Source organism: Cheilinus undulatus, linkage group 23 (assembly GCF_018320785.1).
Source record: "Cheilinus undulatus linkage group 23, ASM1832078v1, whole genome shotgun sequence".
In the NCBI taxonomy this organism is placed as follows: Eukaryota; Metazoa; Chordata; class Actinopteri; order Labriformes; family Labridae; genus Cheilinus; species Cheilinus undulatus.
The window spans coordinates 12,829,259-12,841,784 of record NC_054887.1 but is presented as its reverse complement, the minus strand read 5'-3'; the positions used below and the strand labels follow the sequence as shown (position 1 = coordinate 12,841,784).

Sequence of the window (12,526 nt, the reverse complement as noted above, 5' to 3'; positions counted from 1 at the left end):
CAGGTGAAATATTTAAAACACTGCCATTTTAATCCTGATGATTACAGCTTTTAGCTCACAAAGCTCAAATTCACAATCTAAAAGTATTAGAATATCCCCAACACCAATCCAAAAAGTATTAATAATACAGAAATGTTCTTACAAGAATACCCTTTAAAAACTTTTTTTTATTGAAGTCCTGAAGGAGAAACGATAAGGACTGTTTTCATCTCTATGCTTCTTTCCTGTAAATACTCCATACCTGTTCCATATTATAGTCATTGTTCTCATTTTTCATAGATGAATCGGACCATTTAGCAGGTGAAAAATAAAAGATATTTCATCTAATAGCATTAAAATGTCAGCCTCAGTTTCACAGCACATGTATTTTTTAACATCTATCTGAATAAATCACTCCTAGAGCCACAGTAACAACGTTATACTTTATTAACTGGATATTTAATATTTGTAACAGTGATACATAATTAAGTCGAATACACAAAGATTTTCACTTTATTAGAAGGAAACAATAAGAAAATATCGAAGAACATTTCAAAGCTTTGATTCAATCATGGGGCCTCTCTGTCTCATGAACAAAGACGGTCAAACAAAGTACAAAACAAGAAAAAAAAAAAGGTTCAAACTCCGTCTGCAGCTGTTAATGAGTGACAGAGACGGACAGTAAGGCACACTCACACCATGCATGTATGACGTAAAAAATAACCACGTAGTAAAAACTGAGTCCATGTGTTTCTGCGAATGCTACCGTTTATGACTGAGGTTCTGTCCTTTCACAATAAAGCTCAGAGAAAACAGGTCCTTTCAACGATTCGATGATGAAGAAATGAAAGAAAAAAAAAAAATAAAACATGAAGGGCAAAGATGTCGGAGGTAAATTCACAGCGCCCAGGAACAAAACGGCTACATAAAGATTCACACTTTAAGAAAAAAAATTTAAAAAAAAAAAGAGCACCTTGTCTTCTCCCTACGCCTTGCTGTCGCTCGCCACCTCTGCGGCATCACTGGACACCTTTGCAGGAGTGTCGCTTACAAATGGGCTGCTGGTGTTGGTCTCCATGGCCTGATAAACCAAGAAGAGGAACGCCACCACGACAGCTAGCAGGAAGAGCTTCATCAACAGCGACATTCTACGAGGAGCGGCTTTGCTCTGAGCTGCAGGGGGCGCTGCAGACAGCGGCCTAGAGGCGGAGGCATAAACGGAGTTGGTGAGGGCGGCCCCTTTTAAGGGTGTGGGTGTATCCACACCGACTCTGTTGACGGTGCGGGTCTCTTTGTAGTAGGACGTGGAGGAGGAGGAACTGGTTCGTGTGGTTTTTGGAGAGAAGATGTGGTTTTCGTCATTCCACAGGTCACTGGATTTCACCGGGCGGCCTGCTGCTCCTCTGATAGGCCGTCTGCAGGTGGCGCTGTGACAGAAAATTACTGGTTATGTGTGTGTTACTTTTATGCCTGCAGGTAAAACAACAGTTCATTTTTCTCTGACAACAGAAGTAGAGCTCACAGGTCAGGGCAGGGTAATGTATCAGGTTTTTATGATGTACTGACATATTTTCAGAGAAATCTTAATCTGGCAGTTGACGGGTTCACAGTTAAATTGATTTGGAAAAATAAAATGTCTGTCAGGCTTAATGCTTGGTAAAAAGAAAGATTAAAAAGACAGACTAAAAGTTTTTCATTTTTTGCTGAAGCGGTAGCCATCTGCTCAGGAGAAGTTAATGTGTAGAACCTTACTTTGTCTCGTTGTTCTGATTGGCCAATAAAGATGTGACAGACAGACCATTCCTCCAATCACCTTTTAAGAATTTTTTGAAAAGTCCTGCCATTCCCAAACGCTTTATATGGGAGCTTTCCCTAACCTGACACGCCAGATGGATTTGTTTCACACATCTATCTGGTAAACCTCCCATAGACAGCATTTGGGAAAAGGCAGGGCCTTTGAAAAGAAACTAAGAGGGTGATTGGATGAACGTTCTGTCACATTTTTAAGGGCCAATCAAAGCAACAAAACATGTGACGTCACAGCCCCAAACTGAGGCGCGCTGCTACCGACAAGTAAACTCCATACAGAGCTGCATGACTTTTGTCGTTTTTGAAGAGAAAAGAACTCAATGCTCTTCCTTGTTCTTCTTTTAACGAAGAAATAATGTCAAGTTCCGATAAAACTGGCACTTTAGCAGCATCTACACTAATGTCTTCCGCCATAATTGCACCGTCCTCTTCTCGCTGCTTGCTTACGTCATGACTCTGCCATTCCCAAAAGTACTGCCCCTCGTCACTGATTGGTCCTGTCACTTTCTAACTGGGCCTAAACTCTTTAGATGGGAGCTTTGCAAGATGGATTCGCCAGTGAGAAACACGGAAACGGACATATCCATCTCCTTTGCAAGGTTAAGCTTTTCCAGGTGAATGTGAATGTGATAACAATAGATGGAGTTTTAGGGTTCTCCCACCTAGCCTGTTTGGTTTTATTGAGTTTGTTTGTGCTGAGGTGAAAGCTGAACACTGGACTCTGCGTGGACCGAGCAAATGGACTGTGACCTTTCGAAAAGGTGGATCTCAGTCCGCTTCCATTCGCACTCTGGCAAGAGTGTGGTGAGAACACAAACTGACTTCAATTCGGTGTAACTCTGGGAATATTGAGCTTTTTTTGCATTAACTCAGCCTCAGAAACATTCGAGCAAATGTTTTTTCCTCCTCTCATCAGGCTGCTATCTCTGTGAGACATATTATAAAACTAATGGATAGCAATCATTTCCAACACATAAACCTAACCAAGATATATATATATTTACTTTTTTTTTTTCATTTACTTATTTATTCTAGATTTATTTGTGAATCAGAATTATTTTATCTAAAATGCATTTATCTCTGTCCAAAGTGTTAAAACATTGTATGCCAGTACAGTTGCTTCATGAACTGCCAGAAACTGACCAATCAGAGAGCAGGTTTTGGTCTGCTTGTAAATGCCTAAATGTGAATATGGAACAAATTTGATGTCAAATGCAACACATTTGTCCTTGATTTGGACTAGATCAACCAAACAAGAGGTGTTCAAACTCCCATAGAGGGCTGTGTCTGACCAAAACAGGTCAATCTAAGACACAAAAATAAGTAGTTTTACTGCCATGTTGTCTATGTATTTCTTGATCAAGCTAACTCCGTGAGAGCAAAAAGTGCTTCATATTGGATGTCTAGGACTTCTACTTTTGTTGCAGTGGTATCAATTAGGTTTCATAATATTTTGATTTTTACAAGAATCATATCAAAGTTTATCATTCCGGTACTACAACAAGCATTTGTTAATAATTCACAGAATAAAATATCCAGATCCTGTATCAATGTTCTGCTAAAAGATCCAAAGATATAGATCCACATCACAGAACATTATGTAAGACTCTGGTAATTTGTGATCAAATGCTAAATGTGTGTAATATGGGCAATTATTAAGTGTAACTGATAGCAGGAGTAATCTTTGTTGACTTACGTAATTCCTGTTGGACTGTTGATGTCGTTAGGGAAAAGCTCCTTCAGGACGCTTGGCTCCTCCTCCTTCGGAGGCTGCTCACTGGCTGCAATCTTCTCCACCTAAAGACACACAAAAGAGACAGAAAGAATAAATTAAAAAGCAAGAGTATAAATGCTTTTATTCAGGGATCATCAGCCCCAGTGATGCACTAAAACTGCTTGCAGATGCGTGTTTGTACCAGCAGAGGTCTCCCTGCCTGAAATCCGACACCTCTAACCATGTGACCACTTCAACAAAAGGCTGACCACCATGTTGATCCACCTGGTGAATGACCCTCAGCTGTCTACCTTTCTCTCCGACTTGTCCCGGGACGGAGCGGACACAGAGCCGAGCGTGCTCACAGCCCCGCAGGACAACAGGAAGCTGGAGATTTTCTGCTGCTTGTGTTTGAGTGGGAGGACGTCTGCAGGGGGCGCTCTCTCCTTCTAGTCATAGACATTTGTGAGGAAATATTTAAGTAACCAGCTGTCACACAAGTGTGCTTGGAGCCTCAACAGCTGCATGGACACAACCACAAACATAAGACCCCTTACTACAGAGATGGTGAGGGTTATACAGCTCATGTTTCACCAAGGACACTGTTTAGAGAGAAGCACCAGGTGAAGACAGAAACAGAGAGAATTTAAGGATGTTGTAGTGTTGTGATGCATTTCCACCAAGCAGTCCGGTTAGGTTTGGAAATGTTTGTCACTGTTAAACCCTGATCTTGCTTGTGTTTCCACTGCTGATGTCCAGCCTCGTTTGGAGATGGAATCTGCATCTCTGTTTAGACATCTGGATCATTTGGCTCAGCTCAGTAGTATGAGTTGGTCTTTCAGCTCCCAATCTTCATTTGGCACTAGTTTTTGATACCATTAAACAACAATGAAAAAGGAAAAAAGGACACTAGCTCTGAACAAATAAAGATAGAAATAAAGAAAATAAACACAGAAAAATAGAAAAGAAAAAAAGGCATGCTCATTTATCTGTTCCTGATCAAATTTAATGCCTCCTTTCCAGCAATTCCAGACTTTTTAAGACATTCAAAGACCTTGAATAACCAAATTTAATGCATTTTAGGATCTGCAGGGACCCTGGGTGTTGATTGGTTATTTTGGTACCTTCTATGACTTGACAGTTTCTAGTTTTGGGAAGGTGTACTAAACCAAACTGAAACCAGACTGCATGGTAGAAGCTCAGATGTACCTCTCTGCTGGGTTTAGATCCAAACTGGTCCAACTGGGACCAGTGGGAATCTTGTTTCTTTATGGGTGAGATGTGACACATGGGGCTGAAGGAGACCGGGTCGATTCGGTTGATGATCACCACAGGAGAGGATGGTTTGATCGGTGTAACAGCCGAGCGCTGACTCTGCTCCTCATGTTTGTTCTTTACAGAAACAGAAAGGATCATTAAACTCACCACTACAAGGTAATAAAGAAGGAGATCACTAAGAATTCTCGTTTTAAATACGGTACACACCCTCACTGCTGCTCTCAGAGGTTCAGTACTAGGTTCAGGATCCTGAGACACAAACAGAACATCAAAGAGGACAAATCCAGATTTAAGGTTGACCCCCAGTCGACAGCAAACACAATTCAGCTGCTTCTTCAGTAATCAATCAAACATTCACCTGATACTCAGATGGTTTAAATCAGCGCAGCTCTCTCCGGTCACACATTCTGATGTTTAAACTCTGCATGATCACTAAAGCTTTACTTTCAAAGTCAGATCTCTGCTCACTTATTTGTTTGATCCTTTACTGTACAGAGTTCTGCTGGAGAAAAAAGCCCTATACAATGACATTTTTGCAAAATGAGGCCATGTTAATACAAGAATAACTTCAGCTGAAAACTGTAACCAGTGGTGGCATTTTGGCTGGTTATTAAAATGACAATTGTGCTTTTGGTGCCTGAAAATGCAATGCAACTTTTAGAAACCACCAATACGCAGTTCCCCTGACACTTTGAGCATGTGGTCTCTGTAGTTTAGGCTAATTCTTTGAAGTAGTCTTGTAATAAAAAAAAAATTCCTATTTGGTTCCCAAAAACTTCAGGGTAATTTCAAAGTAGAAATCCAAACCTTAGTCTTATTCAGTTTGATCAGTGTGAACATAAATTTACTGTGCTTGGGCGCTGTGACCAAGTCCACTTTAAAGTCTGTGTAAAGTGATAAAAAACAAAATCTGTATTTTAGGTTTGTTGTATGACAGGGCACTGTGTTATGGCCCATCAGGCCAAATTTCAGTCATTAAAAACATCTCGAAGTTTATAAAATTAAGCTTTAAAATCATTAAAATGAGACCGTAAAATCTGCTCTAGGGTGGTGTGAGCGTGTCGGTTGAACGAGCTGAAGCCACACCCACTCACAAGAAATACAATCCTCTAAAATTTTCTCATCCTGTATATAACACTTAAGTTATTATATCTCATTGTATGAGTTATGTGTTATTTCTCTCTCACGTTTATGAGGCGTCTTTGTTGTTAAGTTGCGGCACAAAACACTCCATTTCCTGATGTTCCCCTTGAAAAGAAAAGTCTTCAATGATGCTTCACATTGGAGGCTTTTATTGTGACTAGACTGTGTCTATCATCAGACACTTTACTAAACTTTAGCACTGCTAGGCTAACAGGCAGGAGGAATTAAACCATTGCTGCTTAGAGAGAGACAAAGCCAGTCCCCTTCTTTTAATCATCCAGGACTTAAGAAAAGTGAAATATGGATTAAAACACACCTTCAGAAGGTAAGATGTTTGTTCCTGCAGCATCTGGTTCAAGTAAGAACTAGACAAGCACTCCAGCTATTAGCCTTCTCCCTGACCTTACTGTGAACTCTGGCCAGAGCAGAGATAGAAATTGGGGAATAAATTTACTGTTTTCTGGCACAAATCTCTCTGTTTTGACACTTTCAATAACCTGTAGGCCACTGTGGCTGATAGATTTAGAAAATTTACAAAAACACAGCATGCAGCTGGCTGTTAACTTTCCATAAAGGCAGTGACATCAGCTAACAGCAGACTGTATTAAGATGAACTGCTTGGTGGTTTCATATCATTGTAGCATTGGGGGTGGGGTAATTCCCCATGGGGATCGGGGACATGTTAGGGCACTATTTTTGTCAGGAACCAAGCTATGAATGTGGCGAACAACTTTCTAACAGTCTAAATCAAAAATTTAGCCACACGTAGATCTCAGTATTTCCACATATTTACAGCAACCTTATTCCAACATCCCTTGTGTGCTAAGATACAAATTTCGGATTTAAATTAACATGGACTTCATGAGATGTTTCTTGAGGAGGTTGCTTCAAAAAACATAGCATATAGCACGAGCCCATTTTATTCTTTGAGCTGGGCAATCATGCCTGGTCACTGAATTACCATGCCTAATTGTGCAGGGAATCAACTTTTTAGCAGGGTTAATTGATGGCTTACTTCCTAAGTTACTACACAAAACCCATCAGACAAAAATCAAATTAGCTTAAAGCTGCAATGAACAGAACAAAAAGCGAGTTTTACTCCTCTCAGTAATCCTCTTTATTTGGTCAAAATATCTGATCTGATGACCCAGAAGTTTTAGGAATCCAGTTTTAGCTCTTAAGATCAACAGTCAGAAGATTAGTACTTTAAACTCTTTAAAAGCTCTGAATGCTTAATGGTTGTCATTAATTGAAGACTGAATCTGCTGCCGTTTGGCTGACTTACATAAAAACGATCCAAAAATATGTATATATATAAAAAAAAGCAATCCAACAGGGAACCAATCCACCAAATGTAACACATTCAAGGCTTATAAATCACCACAGTGGGGGCTGATCAGATGTGTGACAAAGTATTGATGTGATCCTTTCAACACAATCCTGCCACAGTGAGTTTACTTGAATATAGCTTCACATTAAACCATGATTTCACCACAGTGCAGATCCCAAACATGATTCTGATTTAATCCAACCTCCATCAGAGCTGTGTCGAGCAGGACGTCTGGTTTATGAGAGGAAACCTTACTTGGTTTAGATGGACGGACAGACAGCTCTTCCTCCTGGAGCTACAGGTTTCAAACAGATGGTGAGCAAGATGAGCTTCATTAGGTTTAGTTAAAATATTGTCATGGCCATGGCCTCCATCAAACGTGCACAAACATGCGCAATTATTGTGCAGCCCCAGGCTTTATCATTTTAAAGATGTTCAATCAAAATGAGTCAAATGTTGACAGCCTTAGTGGTTGTAGCTACCTTCGTGTATCTGTCTGAGGTGGATCGAGGTTCAGCTCGAGCTGGACTGTCCAGTCTTTGAGAAACTCGCCTTTTAGGTTGCAGCTGAACCTGATCGGTCAGTGATGGCCTGAGATCCTCAGGCATGATCTGCCAGGAGAAAAAGGCCGAAGCTTTGAAGAAGAATTACGAAAAGGAAGTGATAACTATGAGCAAAGGATAAGTGACACAGAGGAAATGTTGCCAATAATTTAGTTCTGAAGCACGAGAGTGTGTCAAAATAAAGCCTTCTGCATAGTTTGTATTTGGTTTTCTTTCCAATCTTTTCAACCAATAAGAGCACACAAGAGAAAACTATGTGAGGAATGTGCTGAGATGGAGCCCTTGAAGAATCCAGGTGTGCAGCAGGTGAACACGTGCAGAGAGAGAAACCCCCGCCGTGTGGACGTGAGGAGAAAATAAGAAAGGGATGTACCGTTCTCTGTGATAGCCTCCTGGATCTGCGCTTCACCTGCAGGACTGACTCTTCTTCAGCATCCTCGTCCTCCATCAGCTGGTGTCTCTGCACACATGGTGCACACAGCAGCAGGCAACGTGTTTGACATTTATCAACATTTATGCCTCCTTTACCCTCAGACTGACACCTTTAAAAGTTTCAAGACACTTTAACTGGAGAGATGAAATCCTGCAGTAGTCAGACGACCAGAAAAAGCACATAAAGTCCATTTACTGCCAACGGAATAACAGACTTCACATGAGTTTCATGCCCCTATTGTTCACAGTGACTGGTTAGTTGGCCGGTGGGCGTCTGACGTCAGCACATGTGCATAGCTTGTATGTAAAATGAATCAAATAGTCATTTTTCACCATCACATTACTGTTGATTTACTACCAACAGCGCCAACTCAAAGAGCACTAAATATGGCTAAGTCGAATTCACCTCGTGAGCCTCCTCATTAGATGACAACTTTATTGTTGTAGACAGGAAAGACGAAAATGCGAGCCATGGCAGTGCTGACTAAGGAGAGAAGGTAAGTGGTGGGATTCGTGGAAGCACACAGAAGATCACGCACCTTAATTTACTAAAGCTTCAGTTCCTCTATCTTCAGGTGGTACTGCTCTCCCAGCCTCTCGTATCCTGTCTCTTTCATACTCTTGGAAAACAGTTGAAAAGTGCCCGTATTTTTATTTGTTTTTTCCAGCTGGCCCCTTGTAACATCATTAGACCAAATGTCAATAAGACATTGGTCCGCAGCTTGTTTTGTTTAGGTGACAGATTTACTTTTTCTGGTTCTCATGGTGTTATTTCCTGCTGTTGATATGAAGGTTCAAACTTTTCAAAATAATGCTTTCCCACTGGTCATGTTCCAGACCGTGGTTCAGTTTGGTCTGGACCGAGACCACATCTTTTGGTCAGGCCAAGGTCTGGCTGTTTGGTCAAGACCATGGTCCAGTAAAGGTTTTACACCTCCCATTTAGGTTCATATCAAACTGAAAAGTCTGAAAGTCCAAACAATGTATGTCGTGACGTGATACTTAAAAAAAATCCTTGCGCTTCTTTGTTTTGACTCTATTTAAGCCGTTACGATGGAACAGCCTGCCATTGGTTGTCACAGCCTGTCACCATGCATTGTTGGGTACAAAATGGCTAGCTTTAGCTGCTAGCAGTAGAAATGATCAAGAAATGGAATACAAACTTGATTAAAAAGGCATTCATTGTCAGATTAACTTGAGTAGAGTTCATCTTTAAAGATCAAGGAAAGTCACCTAAGTTCCAGGCACACTAGAAAAGTCTCTGTAAGAGCTACAAAGACATGGATAGCTTCATTAGAACAGCAAATGGCAAGAAGAAAGACTATGAAAAGTTATTAAACTTTTTATAACCTGTGTCACTTCCTGTCGCATATGTTGGTCTCAAAGAGTAAAAAAATAAATTTACGTTTATTATTTATTTCATCATTATAAAATTAATTCTATTTAACGATAGAATCATGGCCTTTTAAACTTTTTAACTCAAGCCCTACTCAGCTTGGACCACTTCTGTCAAAAATGAAAAGTTGTTTTGCCTTTGCATCAAACAACAATGGCAGGTCAATCGAGGAATAAGGACTTGGATTAAAAAAGACCATCGAAAATCCATATCCCTAATTCCTACTTCAAGTGGTTTTCTATAAATGCTTGTTGGAGATCAAATGGACCATAATGCACGGAAATTAGGGCTGAACAATTTGGGAAAATAATTGAATTGCGATTTGATATGCGATCATTTTGTAAGTTCCTTATATTATGTTTTTTTTTTTTTTTTTTACCAACAAACACAAGCAATAAATCATTCTATATCATAACCAACCAATATAAGATAAAACTGGAGCTGATTATTTTTTTAAAATGTCCAATCCTGTTGATTTTGACCCATATTGCAAATTGGATAGAAAGTGATGTATTGAAGGGAGTTATAATTTCTGTCATTCTCATATTAAACAAGAAAAATTTACAAAAAAGTAGGATTATTGTAGACTATTCTAAAAAACTGCGTGTGGATGATTGCATGATATGTAATACATAACAACTCTGCTGCAAATCTTTTTTTTTCCAGGTATTTTGACACAAATTTCAGGCTAAAGAAATATTGCACCTTCTGCGACTTGAAAATTGCAGCAGGCAAAATTGTGATTTAATTTCATTTTCGAGTAACTGCCCAGCCCTAATTGAAATTAAAGTAAATTGCGATATTAGATTGCTGTTACAATTTTAAGTGCTGATGATGATTCCCAAAGCATTCTGGGAGATTTCCAATAACTCAGTTTGAAGTGCTCCACTGGAAAATCTAACTTTGAAAGGCCCTGTAGCCCTAACACTCACCCAACCCCACCATTCAACAACACCCAACTACCAGACGGGGCAGGAGGGGCAAGGGGCAGAATTAGGACTGACAATAACGTGAACACAATAAGAGTACTGACTATTTTAAATGACTCATTTAGGGAGAAAAAATTTTGACATCTCCAATTTTAAAAAGAAAAAGCCTAAGTATCAGCAAGATGGAGCACTATAAAGTCTTCCACAGGAATAAAAAACATGTCTGTAACATGGATCCAGCAAAAGTCAGAAAAGCACTGAGATATTTAAAGTTGAATTTAAAGAAGACAGAAAAATTTAAAGCACAAGGTTGCCACAGCAGAGCTTTCAGCACAACTTAAATTTTGACCTTTACTTCATGTGAATACATCATGGAAAACAGCTAAAAAAGTTCACCTCATCCATCCTTAAATTAAAGAATACCATGAGAGTGTTTACCGGAAAATTCTAGCTAGAAAACACCTCAAAATACACACCTAGAAACACACACCTTATCAGGTCATAGTTGGCACAACTCCAGCTTTTTTATGAGTTAATCCTGAAGGCTCAACAGGTGAATGTTCACCCTCTGACCAGCAGGGGGAGCTGTCACCAACCACATTCAGAGAGCAGCAGCACATTATCATCACATGTGGTGATGACTTCATGCTGATATTCCCCAAAAGACCAAACAGAGGGATTTATAATGCTTCTGACTATCATAGAAGACAAAACAGAGGGTGTGTGGGCGATTTAAGATTTAAAAAAACACATTTTTGGAGGGATGGACACCGAAAATAAGATGAATGGTTAAAAAACAGATATTTGGTCTGAAGCAGAGGAGAGGAAAAGTGTGGGAAGCAGCTCAGTACGAAGCAGCTAATCCACATCATGTGCTTTGAGTCTGACATTCAGCGATCAGCGCTGATACTCTGAACCTGCACGCTCGCTCTGAGCCGAGCTGGGTGTGACTGAAATCCAGGAAAAATGAAAAACCGCTTCCTCTGCCAGCTAGGAGGAAACTCTGTAATCACAAACAGCTGCTGGGAGTCACATCGTACCTGCTGCAGGACGCGATGCAGGAAAAAAATGACTAAACATGAGGAAGAAACCAGGTTTCTGTGCAGAATGTGATCCAAAGTTAATCTAAAGCGTCTGCACATGGAAACGTTGATGGAATGTGTCCATGAAGTGTAAATGACGGAGGGTGATACTGCCGTAGGAGAAAGGGACCAGCTGTGTGCTGTTTTCTTTAAAACCATTTATTATTCTCAGAGGACATCAAGATCCTTTTAATGGCTTTTCTGTCCAATAGAAAAGGAGCAAGGAAAAGGCAAAAAAGAACCTTCTTTGAGAGCTAACTTATGCACAGACAGCCTCTAAAATATGGAGGATTAAGAGCGGAAAAAGTTCAGTTTCTTGGAGTCAAGCACTAAATGCTTTTGAGGGGTGAGGGACTGCTTCCTTTCTTCTTCTTCAAAAAAAGTAGACATCCACATCTTTGATTTATTAGACTTTCAACATTAATCCTCAGGGAAGAATAATGTACCCATCCTGCATGGATAGAAGGGAAATCTTCCCAAAACGCTTGAATATTTCCTACTCTTATGACTCTGCTTTTCTTTCAATTACGCTTAGCTATACACTAGATCAGCGTTTCCCAAAGTAGGAGTCAGGACCCCCAGAAGGACACCAATATGGGGGTCTTAAGATGTCTCAAAAAAAACTATTAACATTTTTATGTGATTCTAAATTGTAGCTTTGTACCTTTAAAGGGACAATGTGTAGAATTTGGCATTTTAGCGACATCTAGCATTCAGATTTTAGAATGAGCCGATCTGTTACCAAAACGTCACATCACTAGGCGACGAGAGCCTGTGAAGACCAAAAAGGATCGTGAGCCGGACATCATTTACAGCAGTGACGAGGTGAGGGTTTATTCATTCCTTTTTGTAACCATAATTTTTATAGATT

At 40.0% G+C, this 12,526-nt stretch overlaps 1 protein-coding gene across 7 annotated transcripts in view; it reads right to left on the bottom strand.

The window, feature by feature from the left end:
- Window positions 1-77: 77 nt before the first annotated feature.
- tmpoa (thymopoietin a) overlaps window positions 78-12,526 on the bottom strand; it is a 32,740-nt gene continuing 20,291 nt past the window's right edge. Inside the window, exons 5-12 of one of the 7 annotated variants that reach the window (XM_041781153.1) lie at window positions 8,190-8,276; window positions 7,736-7,864; window positions 7,456-7,548; window positions 4,988-5,029; window positions 4,712-4,894; window positions 3,814-3,951; window positions 3,485-3,585; window positions 78-1,406 (exon numbers count right to left, since the gene is read on the bottom strand). In XM_041781153.1, the coding sequence (XP_041637087.1) occupies window positions 965-1,406; window positions 3,485-3,585; window positions 3,814-3,951; window positions 4,712-4,894; window positions 4,988-5,029; window positions 7,456-7,548; window positions 7,736-7,864; window positions 8,190-8,276 (1,215 nt within the window). In that variant the 3' untranslated portion in view covers window positions 78-964. Of the gene's footprint in view, window positions 1,407-3,484; window positions 3,586-3,813; window positions 3,952-4,711; window positions 4,895-4,987; window positions 5,030-5,138; window positions 7,549-7,735; window positions 7,865-8,189; window positions 8,277-12,526 lie in introns of those variants that run through there. The other 6 variants (XM_041781154.1, XR_005991577.1, XR_005991578.1 and 3 more) reach the window with 6 other exon arrangements.